At 42.3% G+C, this 17752-nt stretch overlaps 1 protein-coding gene across 1 annotated transcript in view; it reads left to right on the top strand.

Moving 5' to 3' along the window:
• Window positions 1–268: 268 nt before the first annotated feature.
• Window positions 269–17752, top strand: part of Akain1 (A-kinase anchor inhibitor 1) — a 56281-nt gene continuing 38797 nt past the window's right edge. Inside the window, exon 1 of the mRNA XM_048435665.3 lies at window positions 269–964. Within this exon, the coding sequence (XP_048291622.1) occupies window positions 949–964 (16 nt within the window). The 5' untranslated portion in view covers window positions 269–948. The remainder of the gene's footprint in view (window positions 965–17752) is intronic.

The raw sequence follows: 17752 nt of genomic DNA, 5'->3' as shown, positions 1-17752 counted from the left end.
TGGATTAGGAACCTGCACTGATCAGCCGGTACGTCCGGGTATCGTTAGGGTGGAGCCAGGTGTGAAGAAAGGGAGAAGATACCAACTGAGCTAGTTCTGGGCAAACTTTTGGGTTTGTAATCGATCTCAGGGATATGTTGATTCTGCAGAAGTTTGAGTTTGTATGAGACCTGTCTAATCTGGACTTTTCCTTTGCCCTGACTATCGCCGTTTCCTCCCGAGGCTGTGACCTTGAGAGCCTGCAATTCCGGGAGTTGACCGAGCTGTCACCCGGGAGCAGGGCTCATTAGTGGCATCCTCCTCACGCACTCTGCAGTCATCCTGGTTTTCTTCTTTGGCCCTTTTGCTGACCTTTGGAGAGGCCTGGGACAGCCAGAGAAGTCGTGAGCACCAAATCATGGGTTAACTTGGCGGTCCCTCCTTCTATTCAGAGCCAGTCAGACTCCGAGAACTCAGATTTAGTTAGCCTCTGGAGTAAACTCCAGTGCGATGTGGAGAAAGGGGCAAACTCATCTTAAATGTCAGTCCGGCATCCCTGGGGGTGAGTGACAGCAGGTAATTAGAAGCAATTAGTCTTGCCCCTGTCGGGAAACCGGGCAATTACCTTTCTCTCTGGCTTCCACTTCCGTCCTTCCTGCTCGGATGAAAGCGGTAGAAGCTCCCTGCTCCCTCAGCGGCAGAACGCCGAGCTGGCTCGGGGACCAAGGATGAGCAGAGCCGGCTTGGGTCTCCTCCTCCCGCCGGCGGAGCAGCGGTGCATTGTGGAGGCAGCGCGCGCCCAGCGCTGAGCCACAGCCCGGGACCGCGCGCGGGGAGCTGTCCGAGGTGCTGACCGTCCGGCCCGCGCGCCCGCCTGCTCCGATCCGCGCGTGGATCCCCGTCCCCGGGCGGCTCCCGCCCTCTGGCTGGCCCACTTCTCTGAACCCAGCGAAGCGGCTGAGGGTAGTCATGGTATTCGCTCCAGGTACTCTTACACCTTCTTTTCCTGCAGACGTCTAGGCGGGGAGCGGGGCGGGAGGCGAGCGCCCAGGGAAAGGAAAGGCCTTTAAGACGGCGCGCATCGGAGTTGCGGTGGCCAGGGGTTGAAGAACACCTGGTCGCTCCTCTCCCCACCCGCCCCATCTATTCCCAGGCAACCCCTAGCCTCTCCTCCTCACCGTCCCGCCTGAATCCCCGCACCCCAGTGAGCACCCAGCACCTTGGCAAGTGACCTCTCTCGCCAGCAGCACCGGACCTGCCCCGCGGACGTGCGGGCGGGGAGTTGGGGAAAGGGTACTCGGCTTCGGGCTCCTTCGGTGGGAGTCTCTGTCGCTGCTGCTTCACCCCAGCCTCAGAGGTGGCAAAGTGACCTGCTTCCTCCGGGCCTCCCGAGAAGGAGGTCGGAGCCAGGGCAGCGGGGCGAGCGGCAGAGGAGCGCTAGCCCTCAGGGTTTCATCTGAAACTCTGTCCGGACTGCAGCAGGAGGTGGCGGCTACTGCGGCGCCGCGGGCTCTTGCAGTGTCTTTGGGGGGCAGGTGGACCTTGGTCCTCTTGCTGCTACTAAAGCCTACAAGTTGACCAGGAGTCAGATTTATCTGAGGTTGATGCGTGTTGGGGGAAGCGGGGCGAGGGGCAGAATGAGGGACTCTAAGGGAAAGCTGAAACGTGGACCACAATCAGAGTTGACATTTTTAGATCCAAAGTTCGTCTGTCTGTCTGCCGGTGTCTTTATTTTTATCTTTCCCCTTTCTAACCCTTCCTTTCCTTTCTCTCTCCCCTTTTTTATTTATTTTATTTTTAAGGCTGTACTTTTATTTAAGGGCAATGGACAACAGGCAGCCACAAACACACAGGGGTTGGCTCTCTATAGATTTGTTAGGTGTCTTTACTTTGAGAAACATGTTTGAATATGTCCTGGCCAGATACTGGAGAGGAAAAATAAAACAGTTCTAAAAGGAAGGAATTTAATCTGGCTTTAAAAAAATAATCGCTGGAATAAAACAAGAGGAAGCTGTCCGTCTGTCGGAGACCCTCCTCCGCACGTTCTCAGAAGGTTAGCTCAGCAGGCAGGATCCAGTCTATGTCAGTTCCAAGTTACCACAGGTAGTGAATGTTGGAGAGCAGCAGCTCTCAACCTGTGGGTCGCGACCCTCCTTGGGGGAGTTCACAGGACCCTTTCACAGGGGTCGCATATTAATTATCCTGCATATCAACGAGAATAATTTTATGGTTGGGGGTCAGCACAACATGAAGAACTGTATTAAAGGGTTGCAGCATTAGGAAGGTTGAGAACCCCCTGCTTTAGGGGAATGCCCAAGAGTCCTTCTCCTTCCCATAGCAGGCAACTCAAAGGGAGTGCAGTGGAGGTTGGGGATGTGAGGGACAGACAGGCAGTCCAGGGTCAGTGAATTGGGAAGTAGCTTGGGTTTCCATTTCCAACCTCAGAAAACACTTAGCTTCCTTGCTGGCATCTCCTTCTGACTTCAGGCACCATGCAAAGTGAGTCCACCTAGCTTTACCACTTCCATGGTGGTTGATTCCAGACAGTCTTGCCAGGCTGAGCTGAAGCTGTCTGCCTTCAGCCTCTGCCTGTTCACCAAGTCTTTGGAGTCTTTCCTCCGGAGGGGTCACCCCCCCTCCCTCCAGCTACAGAGGTGGAGGTAGAGCTGTGTCTCGTGCTATGGCTACGGATATGACGCTATCTAGACATTTTTCCCTACAAATGAAGGGGTGGGGGCAGGGTAATGAATGACAGACCTTTTCTGGAGGGGAAGTCTGGGTTCAAGCAACTCCCGATTTGAGCAGGAGCTGGCCTTCCCGTTTAACTTTCAAGTTTGTAGTTTCTGTTGATCGCGGTGGAGGAAATAGTGATGATTCATATCTGCCAAAAAATTTCAAAAACTGGTCTGAATAGGACAGGCACAGAAACTTGTGAAAGGTTCGCCTGTCTCCCCTTGCCCCAATTTTGAGGTTTTCTTGAAAAGTACAAGCATTCGGGAGCTAAGAATATCCAATCACCATCGTGCTTCCTGCCCATCCGCTTCCAAACCCTGTGGTTCCATTATTCTGTGGAAGGAAACCAGAAGAGTGATTGATTTCTGAACGCCATTAAAACCTCACCATGGTGTTCTCATTTCTGGTCTATTATTCTTCCAAATCACTGTAGACTGGGACTCTACACATTTTTTTTTCTCTGAGTTAAGGAGAATGTTTCCCATCACACTCCTCCAAGCTAACCTAATAGGCAAAGGAGACTCATCCACTATGATTACTCAAAAGTTAGCAACCAGCCAATCCTAAAATTGGTCTAGTGTGTTCTTACTGGATTTTCACAGAAGTAAACAGGCACCATGGGTTCCAGCTCTGGCCTTGTTTCTGCAGGCTTGACTCTTCTCTACCTACCTCTGCCTACCTCACAGGCAAAGGAGAAAAGAGAAGCCGCTTTCAGGCTAGCAATGCAGCGGGGTGGGGAAGCACCAGGAAAGAGCTCTGTGTGACGGTAGTTAGAGGTTAATCTTGCCATTCGCTGTGAACCACATGTGCATTTTCATGTCTTGGTATCTATGCATTGGAAGAAACAAGGTTTCAGATGGGCAAGAGCCTTGAGTAGTTTTCCTCAGTTTGACTAGAACAGAAAAATAAATTTTTCATATTTCCTTTCTCTTACATGATTAATAGACATTGTAACTTAGGAAGATTTAATTAAGTTGTGTAAACTAATTTTAAAATTCTCCAAGGTAAGCAGCCATGACTACTAATATTTTTGAAGGACCTGAAGTTGGTTACTCATTTCTCATGCCTTGGAAGGCAGCTACACAAAGCCAGCAAGTGAATGAATAACAAGGTATATTGATTTCTCCACTCGGACTGACAGAACACCCTCAAACAGAAGTGAAACCATGGGTCACATTGGTAAAAGAGGCCTTGTGTCTCTTTCCCCATTCATTCTGTTACTGTCTCTTCTAACTGAAGGTAAAAATATTTCCAAAGCAGTGTGAAAAACTTTCCAAGTGTGAATGACCAGGCCCAAAGGGAGACACCACCGATACACCAATATGGAAACAGACTTTTTTTCCCATTTGTGATGCTAAACTGACCCATATCACCTATCTGTGGGCATAGCAATAGCTAGAGTTTAGGAAGTGGGAAAGTACTGTATGATTTCTGAACTTCCACGTGGTGTCTCAGGTGTTTGGAGTAGGGGTATCTTGTAGGAAGATTTTTATGTCCCACCTTCCAGCTCCCAAATAACCACACAGAGACTTCTTAATTATAAAAGCTTGGCCAATAGCTGACATTTTTTAAATAAATTTTAAAATTTATTTTACATACCAACCAACCTAAGCTAGTTTTTAACTAGTTCATATAACCCATATCTTTTCATCTATGTTTTTTTTAATGTGGTTCAGTTACCTTTACTTTGTAACGCCTGTGCTGCTTCCTCTCCACCCGGTTGGTGACTATGCCCTTCTTCTTTCAAGAGTTCTCTGTGTCTGACTCTTCTGTGTCTAGCGAATGGCCATTTCTCTTTTTTTATTAAACCAATCAGAAGGCACCTTAGCAAAGACACATCTTCACAGTGTACAAAAGATTATCCCATAGCAGGTATCACAGTGTTCTTGTCTATTTATAGACAAAGGCAAAGTGGAAGAAGAAAGAGAGACCACTGGTCAATTGTGTTAAAGTTGGCAAAAGCGCAGCAGATTGTATTTCTTGGCTTAGTTCCAGGATGGAAAAAGAAGGTACACTCACAAATTCAAGTCCCTTCACTGCCATGTTGTCTTCATACACACACACACACACACACACACACACACACACACACACACATCTATCTCCCCAAATCAGAGTAAATCTAATGAGAAATGAGGATGGGAGTGAGCAGAGAAGTTCCTTCATCTCTGGGTGACACCGCTTCTGCCAGCGAGAACCATACACTTCAGGAATTAACTCACTTCTCTTGTGGATGGGCTTCACATATGCTTCACTTATTTGGATCTGATTCAAAGTTGGATCCTGTGCCAACAAAAATGTCTTTTCTCTTGCACACAAATGAGGTAAGGTATAATAATGAAGATTTCATAAGGACATAAAATAGTGTAATTGCAAGCATTTAGTTAGGCAGACCCTGACATCTAAGCTGCGCTTGGAGAACATTTAACAAGCACAGTATTTCTTCAGACAGCGACGAAGTATATTTAAGAAAGTATTTATTACAAGGTAGCTATAGCCTTTAGACACTCATATAAATCTATCAATTCAAAGAAAATGATGAATAAATTATACAGTACACTGTCTTAACTGTCAGGTTTGTAATCTGCCAGACTTGTGAATTCTTTTCTGTTACTATAGTCTTTTAGAAACATATTCATTTCTTTAAAATTAACGTCCACTAGATTTGATTTTTGCATATGGTTCAGTGAGTTTAAAAACATGCATAGACTCATGTAATTGCCACAGAATACCTTCAACACACTATACTTTTCTTCGTTTGTTTCCCTTTTCGGTCAGCACCTTCCCCCTGCCCTTCCCCGAGTTTATCACAGATCTGTTTTCTGTCCCTCACCATTTGCATTGCTCAGAATGTCCTACAATGGGAATCACAATTAGCCACTGATGCCACACCAACAGAAACCACAGACCGTGTGGCTGATATATGACGGAAGTTCATTCCCTACAAATTCAGAGGCAGGGAGTCTAAGACCAAAGTGTGGCAGATTGGGTATGGCGGATCTCCTGTGGACAGTCACCTTCTTACCGTGGATACACACAGCAGAGCGTGGGAGGTGTGCCTTCATGAATGACACCATTGTTATGGAATATCATTTTAAGATGTGTTACATTTGTTTATGCTGTGGATTATTTTTGTACATTTTTATTGATATTTATAGAACTCTACATTTTTCTCTGCTCCCCTCCCTGCCTCTCTCCTCCCCCTTCAATCCTACCCCAAGGTCCCCATGCTCCCAATTTACTCAGGAGATCTTGTCTTTTTCTATTTTCTACTTCCCATGTAGATAATATCTATGTAAGTCTCTCTTAGTGTCGCAGTGTTGTCTAAGTTCTCTGGGATTGTGGTTTGTAGGATGGCTTTTTTTTGCTTTATGTTTAAAACTCACCTATGAGTGGGTGCATGTGATAATTGTCTTTCTGGGTCTGGGTTACGTCACTCAAAATAATGTTTTCTAGCTCCATCCATTTTCCTGTAAAATTCAAGATGTGAATTTTTCCTGCTGTGTAGTACTCCATTGTGTAAATGTACCACATTTTCCTTATCCATTCTTCAGTCGAGTGGCATTTAGGTTGTTTCCAGATTCTGGCTATGACAAACAAAGCTGCTATGAACATAGTTGAATACAGGTCCTTGTAGCATGATTGAGCATCCTTTGGATATATACCAAAAAGTGGTATTACTGGGTCTTGAGAAAGGTTGTTTCCTAATTTTCTGAGCTATCGCCACACTGACATCCAAAGGGGTTATACCAGCTTGCATTCCCACCAGCAATGCAAAAGTGTTCCCTTTTCCCCATAGCCTCTCCAGTATAAGTTGTCATCAATGTTTTTGATCTTGACCATTCTTACAGGTGTAAGATGGAATCTCAGAGTTGTTTTAATTTGTATTTCTCTGATGAATAAGGATGTTCAACATTTCCTTAAGTGTCTTTCAGCCATTTTAGATTCCTCTGTTGAGAGTTCTCTGTTTAGGTCTGTACTCCATTGTTTTTATTGGATTATGTGATCTTTTGGTGTCCAATTTCTTGAGTTCTTTGTATAATTTGGAGACCAGACCTCTGTCTGATGTGGGGTTAGTGAAGATCTTTTCCCATTCTGTAGACTGTCGTTTTGTCTTGTTGACTATGTCTGTTGCTTTACAGAAGCTTTTCAGTTTCAGGAGGTCCCATTTATTAATTGTTTCTCTCAGTGTCTGTGCTGCTGGGGTTCTATTTAGGAAGTGGTTCCCTGTGCCAATGCATTCAAGTGTACTTCCCACTTTTTCTTCTATAAGGCTCAGTGTGACTGGCTTTATGTTGAGGTCTTTGATCCATTTGGACTTGAGTTTTGTGCATGGTGATAGATATGGGTCTATTTTCATATTTCTACATTTTGATATCCAGTTATGCCAGCACCACTTGTTAAATATGCTTTCTTTTTTCCATTTGATATTTTTTGCTTCTTTATCAGGTGTTTGAAGATGTGTGGGTTGATATCCAGGTCTTCTATTCAGCTCCATTGGTCCTTCTTCCTGTTCTTATGTCAATACCAGGCTGTTTTCAGTACTGTAGCTCTGTAGTAGAGTTTGAAATCAGGAATTGTGATGCCTCCAGAAATTCTTTTATTGTACAGAATTGTTTTGGCTATCCTGGGTTTTTTGCTTTTCCATATGAAGTTGAGTACTGTCCTTTCAAGGTCTTTGAAGAATTTTGCTGGGATTTTGATGGGTATTGCATTGAATCTGTAGATTGCTTTTGGTAAGATTGCCATTTTTATATGTTAATTTTGCCTACCTAAGAGAACAGGCAGTCTTTCCATTTTTCTGGTGTCTTCTTCATTTTCTTTCTTCAAAGATTTAAAGTTCTTGTCATACAAGTCTTCCACTTGTTTGATTAGAGTTACCGCGAGATATCTTACGCTATTTGTGGCTATTGTGAAGGGTGTTGATTCTCTGATTTCTTCCCCAGACCTTTTATCATCTGTGTACAGGAGGGCTACTGATTTTTTTGTGTTAATTTTGTATCCTGCTACATTGCTGAAAGTGTTTATGAGTTGTAGAAGTTCTTTGGCAGAATTTTTGGGATCTCTTATGTAAACTGTCATATCATCAGCAAACAGTGAGAGTTTGACTTCTTCTTTTCCAATTTGTATCCCCTTAATCTCCCTTTGGTGTCTTATTGCTCTAGCTAGGATCTCAAGAACTGTATTGAATAGATATGGAGAGAGTGGACAACCTTGTCTTGTTCCTGATTTCAGTGGAATCACTGGTAGTTTCTCTCCATTTAGTTTGATGTTGGCTGTTGGCTTGCTGTATATTAGGGTTTAGGTATGTTCCTATATTCCTGTTCTCTCCAAGACCTTTATCATGAAGGGATGTTGTATTTTGTCAAAAGCTTTATCAGCATCTAATGAGATGATCATGTGGTTTTTATTTTTCAGCTTGTTTCTATGGTGGATTACGTTGACAGATTTTTGTATGTTGAACCATCCCTGCATCTGTGGGACGAAGCTGACTTGATCATGGTGGATGATGCTTCTGATGTGTTCTTGGATTTGATTTGCCAGTATTTTATTTAGTATTTTTGCATCAATGTTCATGAGTGAGATTGGTAATTCTCTTTCTTAGTAATGTCTTTCCATGGTTTGGGTATCAGGGTAATTGTAGCTTCATAAAATGAGTTTGGCAATGTACCCTCTGCTTCTATTGTGTGGAATAATTTGAGGAGTATTGGTATTAGTTTTTCTTTGAAAGTCTTGTAGAATTCTGAGCTAAAAGCATCTGGTCCTGGGATTTTTTTTGGTTGGGTGACTTTTGATGACTGTTTCTATATCTTCAGCACTTATAGGTCTGTTTAATTTGCTTATCTGATCTTGATTTTAATTTTGGTAAATGATAATTATCCAGAAAATTGTCCATTTCCTTTAAGTTTTACAATCTTGTGGAGTACAGGTTTTTGAAATATGACCTGATGATCCTCTATATTTCTTCCGTGTCTGTTGTTATGTCCTTCTTTTCATTTCTCATTTTGTTAATTTGGATATTCTCTCTCTGCCTTTTGGTTAGTTTGGATAAAGGTTTGTCTATTTTGTTGATTTCTTGAAGAACCAACTTTTTGGAGAGAGTGGACAACCTAGTCTTGTTCCTGATTTCAGTGGAATTGATTCCTTGTATTGTTTTCTTTGTTTCTATTTTGTTGATTTCAGCTCTCAATTTGATTATTTCCTGCCATTTAATTCTCTTAGGTGAGTTTGCTTCTTTTTGTTCTAAAATTTTCAAATGTTCTGTTAATTCACTAGTGTGGAATTTTTCCAGCTTCTTTATGTAGGTGTTTAGTGCTATAAACTTGCCTCTTAACACTGCTTTCATTGTGTCCCATAAATTTGGATATGTTGTGTAGTCATTTTCATTGAATTTTAGGAAGTCTTTATTCCCCCCTTTATTTCTTCCTTGACCCATTGATGATTCAGGTGAGCATTGTTTAATTTCCATGTATTTGTGGGCTTTCTGGAATTAGTACTTATGTTGACTTCTAGTTTTAATCCATGGTGATCTGATAAGGTACATTGGGTTATTCCAATTTTTTTTGTATTTATTGAGGTTTGTTTTGTTACTGAGTATGTGGACAATTTTTGAGAAGGTTCCATGAGGTGCTGAGAAGAAAGTATATTCTTTTCTGTTTGGATGGAATATTCTACAGATGTTTGTTAAGTCCATTTGAGTCATCACATCTGTTAGTTCTCTTATTATTCTGTTTATTTTTTGTCTGATTGACTTGTTGAGTGGTGAGAGGGGAGTGTTGAAGTCTCCCACTATTAATATGTGGGGTTTAATATGTGATTTAAGCTTTAGAAGCTTTTCTTTGACATATGAGGGTGCCCTTGTATTTGGGGCATAGATGTTCTGGATTGAGCTTTCCTCTTGATGTTTTTTTCCTGTGACTAATATGAATGACCTTCTTTTTCTCTTTTGACTGATTTTTAACTTGAAGTCTATTTTGTTAGATATTAGGATAGCTACACCCACTTGTTTCTTAGGTCCATTTGATTGGTATATTTTTCCCCAACCCTTTACTCTGAGATGATGTCTGTTTTTGAGGTTGAGATATGTTTCTTGTATGCAGAAGAAAGATGGATTTTGTTTTCATAACCAATCTGTTAGCCTGTGCCTTTTTATAGGTGAGTTGAGTCCATTTACATTAAGGGATATTAATGACCAGTGGTTGCTATCTCCTGTTAATTTAGTTTTCATCATTGACAATATCAATTTGTGCATTTTTTCTTCTTTGGGATTTGCTGTAATGAGATCATCAATTGTCTGCGTTTTTGTTAGTGTAGTGATCTTCTTGGGTTGGAGTTTTCCTTCTAGTATTTTGTGTAGGGCTGGGTTTGTGGCTAGGTATTGGTGAAATCTAGATTTGTCATGGAATATCTTGTTTTGTCCTTCTATGATGATCGACAATTTTGCTGGGTATAGTAGTCTGGGATGGCATCCTTGGTCTCTTAATGTCTGCATAATGCTTGACCATGACCTTCTGGCTTGTATTGTCTCCACTGAGAAGTCAGGTGTAGTTCTGATAGGTCTACCTTTATACGTTACTTGACCTCTTCACTTTGCAGCTCTTAATATTCTTTCTTTTCTCTGTATGTTTAGTATTTTGATTATTTGTGGCAAGAGGACTTTTTTTGGATCCAGTCTGTTTGGTGTATTGTAAGCTTCTTGTATCTTCATAGGTATATCTTTCTTTAGGTAGGGGAAATTTTCTTCTATCATTTTGTTAAATAAATTTTCTGTGCCTTTGAGTTGAACATCTCTTTCTTCTATACCTATTATTCCAAGATTTGGCCTTTTCATTGTTTCCCACATTTCATGGATATTTTGGGCTAAGCTTTTGTTAGATTTAATGTTTTCTTTAACTGATGAGTCTATTTCTTCTGTTGTATCTTCAGTGTTTGAGACTCTCTCTCTTCTATTTCTTGTATTCTGCTGTTCATGCTTGCATTTGTGGTTCCTGATCTTTTTCTCATGACTTCTGTTTCTATAATTCCTTCAGCTTGTATTTTCTTTATTGTTTCTATTTCAGTTTTCAAGTCTTGGATAGTTTCTTTTATACATTTGATTTCATTTTCTTGGTTTTCTTTTAGTGGTTTGCTGATATCTTCCATTTTTTTTGTTTGACTTGTCCTCAATTTCTTGAAGGGAATTTCTCATTTCATCTTTAAGAATGTCAAACCTTCTCTTGAAGCTATTTTTTAGATCATTTTCTTCTGGTTCATTCATATTTGGTTGTTCAGGTCTGCTGTTGTAGGGTCTTTAGGTTTTACTGGTGTTGTATTGCTCTTTGTGGTATAGTGTGTGATCTTACCTTTTCTAGTCATCTTTTTCTATAATAGGTGTGATTGGGGCTGTCTGAGATTCTGTTGAATAATCTTCTAGGTGCCAGTGAATCCAAAGCTCAGATGGTTGTTCCTCATGGTACAGCCAGTTCTAGTTACCCGACTGGTTACTCCTGTTCCTGGAGAAAGCTCAACTCTCCTGTGCTTTGCTCTGCTCCTTTGGGGTTTGCTCTCTCAGGCCTACTTTGGCCTAGGCTACTGGCTTTGATCTGTTTCTGTAAATCCTGGTCTGGATCCCCTCTTGCAGAAATTCCTGGCTTGGAGTTTGACCTGTTCTTCTGGAGATCGTTGACTGTGGATCTAGTCGTTGGCTCAATCCTGATCCGCCAGTGTTCCAGGACTGTGCTGGCTCCCAGGACTGAATTTGCTCCTGGCTTTTGCTCCTGGTAGAGCTTGTTTTCTCAGGCCCTCTCTGTCCTAGGTGGCTTGTTTTTTCATTTTGCTTTTAAACTGACTTTTTTCATATTCAGTGTGGTCATCTTGGACACAGGGAATTATTGGTTTTGTTTCAATCTGGTGTACTATCTTAAAGGTGAGTTAAGCCAATTACTAACTGCCTAGATGCCTTTCCTCTATAATTATCACATTTTCTACTTCTCCACTAGCACTTAAATTATATTTCATCATGTTTAGCTAACCAAAACAAAGGAAATAAACATCACCATCATACAAAACAAATGTTAGCATTTATACATAATTTCTAGCTTTCATCTTCATGAACACTATCTTTTTTAAAAACAACTCTGACATCATATTTCTTGCTTTGATTGTTTGCCACATGTGCTGTCATCAGCATTCAGTGCCCCACAGCTGTCTCCCCACACCTTCCTTTCTTAAAAGATGGAGTTGAAGATTTTGTCTTCTCCTTTACTTCAGATGACAAATGTGAGACCCAGAAGCCGGAAGTTTAAGCTGCAGAACCAGGACCCAAACGTGGGTCCTGTAGCGTGGTTATGGAGTAGGTAACAGACAGCAGTAGTTTGAATACATTTTTGAACTCGTGTATTTATTTTGAGTGTGTGTGCATGCACATGTATGTGTTCTTTCCCTCTCCCATGGCTCTGAGGATCAGATTCATGTCATCAGCCTGGTGGCAAGCACTTTTCCCTTCTGAATCATCTCCCTGGCCATTACTCAGCCCAATTGCTTCTCTTCAGAGAGGGTCTTCCCTGTGTTAGAACTCCTCTGGGTAGACAGAATATCTACTTTCAGATCTCACAGAAGACGGTCTTTGCATCCTTCATGGATTTCTCATCTCCCCAGCTGCTGCTCTCAAAAAGTGAGAAATTGGGTCGCTGAGCTTGCCTAAGCTGTTCAGCAGAGCAAACCGATTCAATCAATGTACATAGGGCATTCCCATGAGCCAAGGGCCATTCCAAGACTCAGGATGAATGGCGTAGGACAATGTAATTGTCCTTACATTACAGATATTATGAGGACATTTCAGCTGCTTCATAAGAATTGCAATAGAAAACTGCCTTGTTTGTTGTCAAAGTTTGAATTTAAGACCAGACGTGTCTGGTTTTCAACAATATACTTCAGCCATCTCTGTACTTAATGTCCTTGAGTAGTCTTATTTATTTTCTCATAAATAAATACCATAATATGTATTTTCCAAAGATAAAAATAAAGTTAATGTGTCAACTATAAAAGATAGAGAGGATATAGGATCAACCTAGGTGCTCATCAGTGGAAGGATGGCTGAAGAGAATGCACTCTGTTGTACACAATGGATATTTATTCCGCACTAAATAAGGAAATCGAGTCATTGCAGTGGGCCATCATTTAATGTGAAATGAGCCAGACACGAAATGACAATATTGCATATCTCTGTTGTATTTGGAAGCAGAAGAGTGTTGATCTGAGTTAAGATGGTGGCTACTAGAAGAAGGGGTGGTAAATACGGGAGGCAAGACAGCAGACACGGAAAGAATGAACTTGCTGCTGTCCCCCAGATGCCTGGAATCCACAGTAAGCTGTTATATATTCTATGGACACCGAGAGGAAAGAACCCAAAAGCTCCATGAACAAGGAGATGGATTTTTATCGGTCTTGGGGAACCACAGCTGAATTTCTGTGGAAGGAAGCTCACTTACCTGGGTGGAGCTTATGAAACTTGAAAACAGAATGCTTCACCAAGCTGAGTTGATGATGAAGCAGATGTCTGAGTGCATCTTGGGATGAATAAGTTATGAATCATGAAAAGCTGCTGTTTAAAGGCTAGCAGCTGCATGCTCGAAAGCAGATGGCCATCTCGCTGATCTGAATAATTCCGATCTTGTCTAAATTTAAAAGCTGACTGAGTTTAGGTACCGGGATGAATCCTTAAGAATACTGAACAGCACAGGGGAGACGCTGTCCTGATGTGAGCACCAGACCCCATGTTTCTAATACTGCACATCAAGTGACGGCAAACTTGTACATCAAGGCATCATTCCCCATTTGGTGTCCATTGATTTGCTTGAGAACTCATTTCCCATACTGTGGTCTTGCGCCCTAGCGGCTGACACATTCAACTATTTATTGAACCTCATCTTCGGCAGATAGTGATATTTTGTTTATGTTCTAACAGAAAAAGCTTGTCTGAAGATCAGAGTGAGAAGCTAGTTGCACCTGCCAGCCATACAAGCCCAGCAGTGGTGGCACCCACCTTTAATCCCAGCAGCCACACTAGTTAGTCATAGAGGCCGGGAAGTGGTGATGCATGCCTTTAATCCCAGCTCTGGAGAGGAATATAAGGCAGGAGGAGACAGGAACTTGTTCTCTTTTCAGTCTGAAGATTTCATAGAGGTAAAAGCTCTCTAGTGGTTGACTGTTTTGCTTCTCTGTTCTTTCAGCTTGAACCCTAATATCTGTCATGCTACTGCATTAATGGTGAGGCAATCACACAGCCCTCTCTAGGAGTTTGGAGAGGACCAAAGTTTAGAAATATTTACTTGCTACATGGCTGAGTCCTCTTCTCCATTCCTGTTCTAAATGATGATTTGTAGCATTCTCAGAGGCTTCCCATCTTCCTTCTCAGTTAAGACTTTTCCCTGTGGAGATGAATACAAGAGAAAACAATCACAGAGCAGGGAGCTCGCATTTGTGGGACAGCCTGTCATGTGCCAAGCGCTCTTTAAAGCAAGGATAACTTTAGATAGGGAAAGGCCAGACTACAACGTCCTTTAACCTGTGGCTGCCAGGTTGCCTGCATCCACTGGGGTTGCTGCTGATTTACTTGCTGAAATAAGTAGATGAAAATGAAACAATTTCTCCAGTTCTCTTTAAAATGTATCTCCCCCCCAATTTAGACCAATAGTTCTTATGCTTCTCGAGAAATAAACACAGATTCGAGTCAGAATTGCTTCCTGGGAGGATACGGTGGTCTGTTTGGTAGTTAGAAAGGCTACCTCTTTGTAACCCACATCTCGTGTTGGAGGAGAGAAGATATTTTTGCCTCCACAGGATTTATTTTTAACATTCTTCGCTAATCTTTGCCTTTCTCTCCTTCCTCCTCTTTTAAAAAGACAAAGTCCTATCGGGTAGCCCCAGAACTTGTAATGTAGGTCAAGCTGACCTTGAACTCAGATCCACCATTCTGACTGTGGAATCCGTCCAAATGCATCCCATTAGGGATGTGCATCATCACATCCAGCCCTTTCTATCTGAACTATACATTTTCATAAACAATAAAACTCTCTGCTGTGTCGTCATCAGCGAGGTCTCAATGACCCTAACCTGGAGTTTAGACTGAAATCTTTCTCCATAGCTCAGAATGTATTATTTTACCAGATGATGAAGCTGTGCTATAAAAGTCAATAAATAGCCGTTAACTTAAAAAAAAAAACTTTTATCAAAGCAGTCAGACTTTAAAGCTCCATTCACTTTGCTATTTCTTTCATTCATTCATAGAGCCCAATACTAGTTGCAGACATCTGAATTGATCGAAAAGACTGGATTATAACCTCTCTTCCAACTGTCTTATAAAGGGCCAGAACTGTCAGTGAAAATCACATGAGCCTGTCCTGCAGGGAAGGAAATAGCTGCCATGGGGGGAATTCAGCTAGAATATCAGGGAGGCCCAAGATGATGTGTGATATTTTAAGTGTATGGAGACACAGACTTTTGATAATTTCACTATTTATGCAGTAAACTGCTTATCTTCTGTGAATCCTACAGTCTACTAGGCAGTGGACGGTAGAATGTCAATATAAAGGACATTACAAGTTAGAATTCTGTGTTTGAAGGTAAGAAGGTAAAGGGAGATCAAAGGAAGAATTGTTAGGAGCCACATTTTTTTTTTGGGGGGGGCAACTTTTGCCACAATCCTGTTCCAGGGTAGCGGCATGAGGATTAATTAGAAGTGTTAGGTAGGAGGAAGAGAGATAAGCAAGAAACACAGAGACACAGGATAGTAACGGGAGGGCAGCTCAGCAAATACTGAAGCCTAAATTCTTTAGTTCTGAGTTTATTTTTTTATGTTTATTTTCCCATATACTTTTATACCCCAATACAAATTGGGGGGGGAGGCAAAGACTGTTTTAACATGATGCAAAGGACAGCCAGAACAGTTAATTGCCCCAATACTTGAGACATCAAGCAACTATATCCTGAGTTAAGCACTCCGATGTTTAGGCAGTGAACACACCCTAGACCAAATATCCTGAAGGCAGCCACTCCCTAGGTCAAACCTCCTATTTCAAAAGAAGGAGCAGAAATAGGCTTGAGTTTTCTGACCTATGGTCAGAGTGAAACGGATCTACCCTTGTGGGCCATCTTAATGTACAAAACACCAAATAACCACACCCTGTGCCAAGGTGTGCAGCCACACTTGTTGTTAACAACTTTGAGGAGGCAGAATAAACTCAAACTCTCTGACCTTCACATAAGGTGGAACAGGCTCACATTTTTGGGCCCTAACAAAGAATGCTTAATTCTGTTGAGTGACAACTGACTTGCCTTGGGCCTAATTCCCTTTGAGAGAGTAATTCTGGGGGAATGGAAAGAGGTGAGATCCAGAAAATCCTCTTCTCTTCTGTTGCCTCTCTTAGCACAGTTGAGCACCATTTGTGAGTGCTAGATTGGGGCGTGGGAAGACAGGGCTGACGGCAAAGAGCCTTTCCCATTACGTCTGTGTAGGTACACAATGTGCCCTATGAAGAATTGTACTATGTTTGAATAAGGGATGTTAGAGATTGAACCAGGGTTTTGTGCATGCAAGGAAAGCACTCTACCAGTTGGACACAGCCCAGCCCCCAAAAAATGGTCATTGACACCGTTGATGGCCGTGAAGACATCCTCAAGAAGGAGACATAGTCTTATAGAGCAGGAGAGGTTCTTTAATTGGAGCAGGCAGATTTGATTTGCCTCCTCATTCTGGCCCTGACAGACGTCATTTTCCTTCAATGACAATTGCTGCTACCAGGACAGGACACAAACATGCCCTAGGTTCCCTTTAAGAAGCACCTTAAGCATAGGGAGGCATAGCTGTCCCTTCATCCCTCTAAGCAAAGTAGAGCTGTATTTTCATCAAAAAGTAGGAAAAAAACCAATAAATATAACATAAAGATATCTTAAGGGTATCTTTCTGTGGAAGATGGCTCAGTCAGCAAAATGATGGCATTGTACACACAAGGACCTGGGTTCTATCCCTAGGACTCATGTCAGAAGTCAGTAATAATGTCACCTGGTTGTGACACAAGTGCTGAGGAGGTGGGGACAGAAGGAGCTCTGGGCTCTGTGCCTCATCCAGTCAGTAACCTGTCGGTCAGTGAGAGAACCCGGCTCTGACCGGATGGATCTTGTTCCTGAGGAGATGCTAGAAATTGCCCTCTATCTGTCCCCTCCACTTATGGCACGTGACTCGACCTACCCACAAATACTCACACACACGTGTAAACAACATACACCCACACCTATATTTACACATTCACATAAACCCACTCACAAAACCTCCTCTCTCTCTCTCTCTCTCTCTCACACACACACACACACATTTCTGGATTCACACACTCACACAAACATACCCACACACATCTGTATTCTCTTTCACACTCCCTCCCATTCCCCACACCCCTGTATCCTCTCATTCACACAAATATACACACACCTGCACTCTCTCTCACACACCACACACACACACACACATACCACCTTTGGAAAGGTCAGGAGTTTGATTTTATTGCAGGTCATTTACCTTACTCTATGTTCAGCTTACCCAATCACCCTTTGTGCTGTGACTCAGGGTTTTCTGTGCTAAGAACTCATTAAAATTCTCTGGGAATCTTGAGTTCCAACGGGTTTCAACACAGGTCTGTAAAACAAAAATTCCAGGGGTGTACCCTATGTGTGAGCATTTTTAATAACTTTCCAGGCGAAGGGGGGTGCTATGGAGAAGTGTCAAAGGATAGCACAGTGGGCAGACAGCTTCACAACTCTTCACCATTCTGTTTCTTGTAAGGTTCTGCCTGGAACCTATTGGATGCATGAATGAATGCCCATCTTTCTGTCTTCCCATTCAAGAAAAAACTAAGCATTGGTTCTAGCCTTGCTTCCTACAGGGACCCTTGTACTGAGGCCCTGTACCAGTTAGAGGAAAAACTCTTGTGTGGTAGCTCTAAGGATTGTCAATCTTTAGAGACCAGGAATGATCTTGTCCCTCCAGCTTATGATAACATTTCCATCT

Source organism: Myodes glareolus, chromosome 27, assembly GCF_982192425.1.
Source record: "Myodes glareolus chromosome 27, mMyoGla1.1, whole genome shotgun sequence".
NCBI lineage: Eukaryota > Metazoa > Chordata > Mammalia > Rodentia > Cricetidae > Myodes > Myodes glareolus.
Note: the sequence above shows the minus strand (reverse complement) of the source record. Positions and strands in the feature narration are given on the sequence as shown.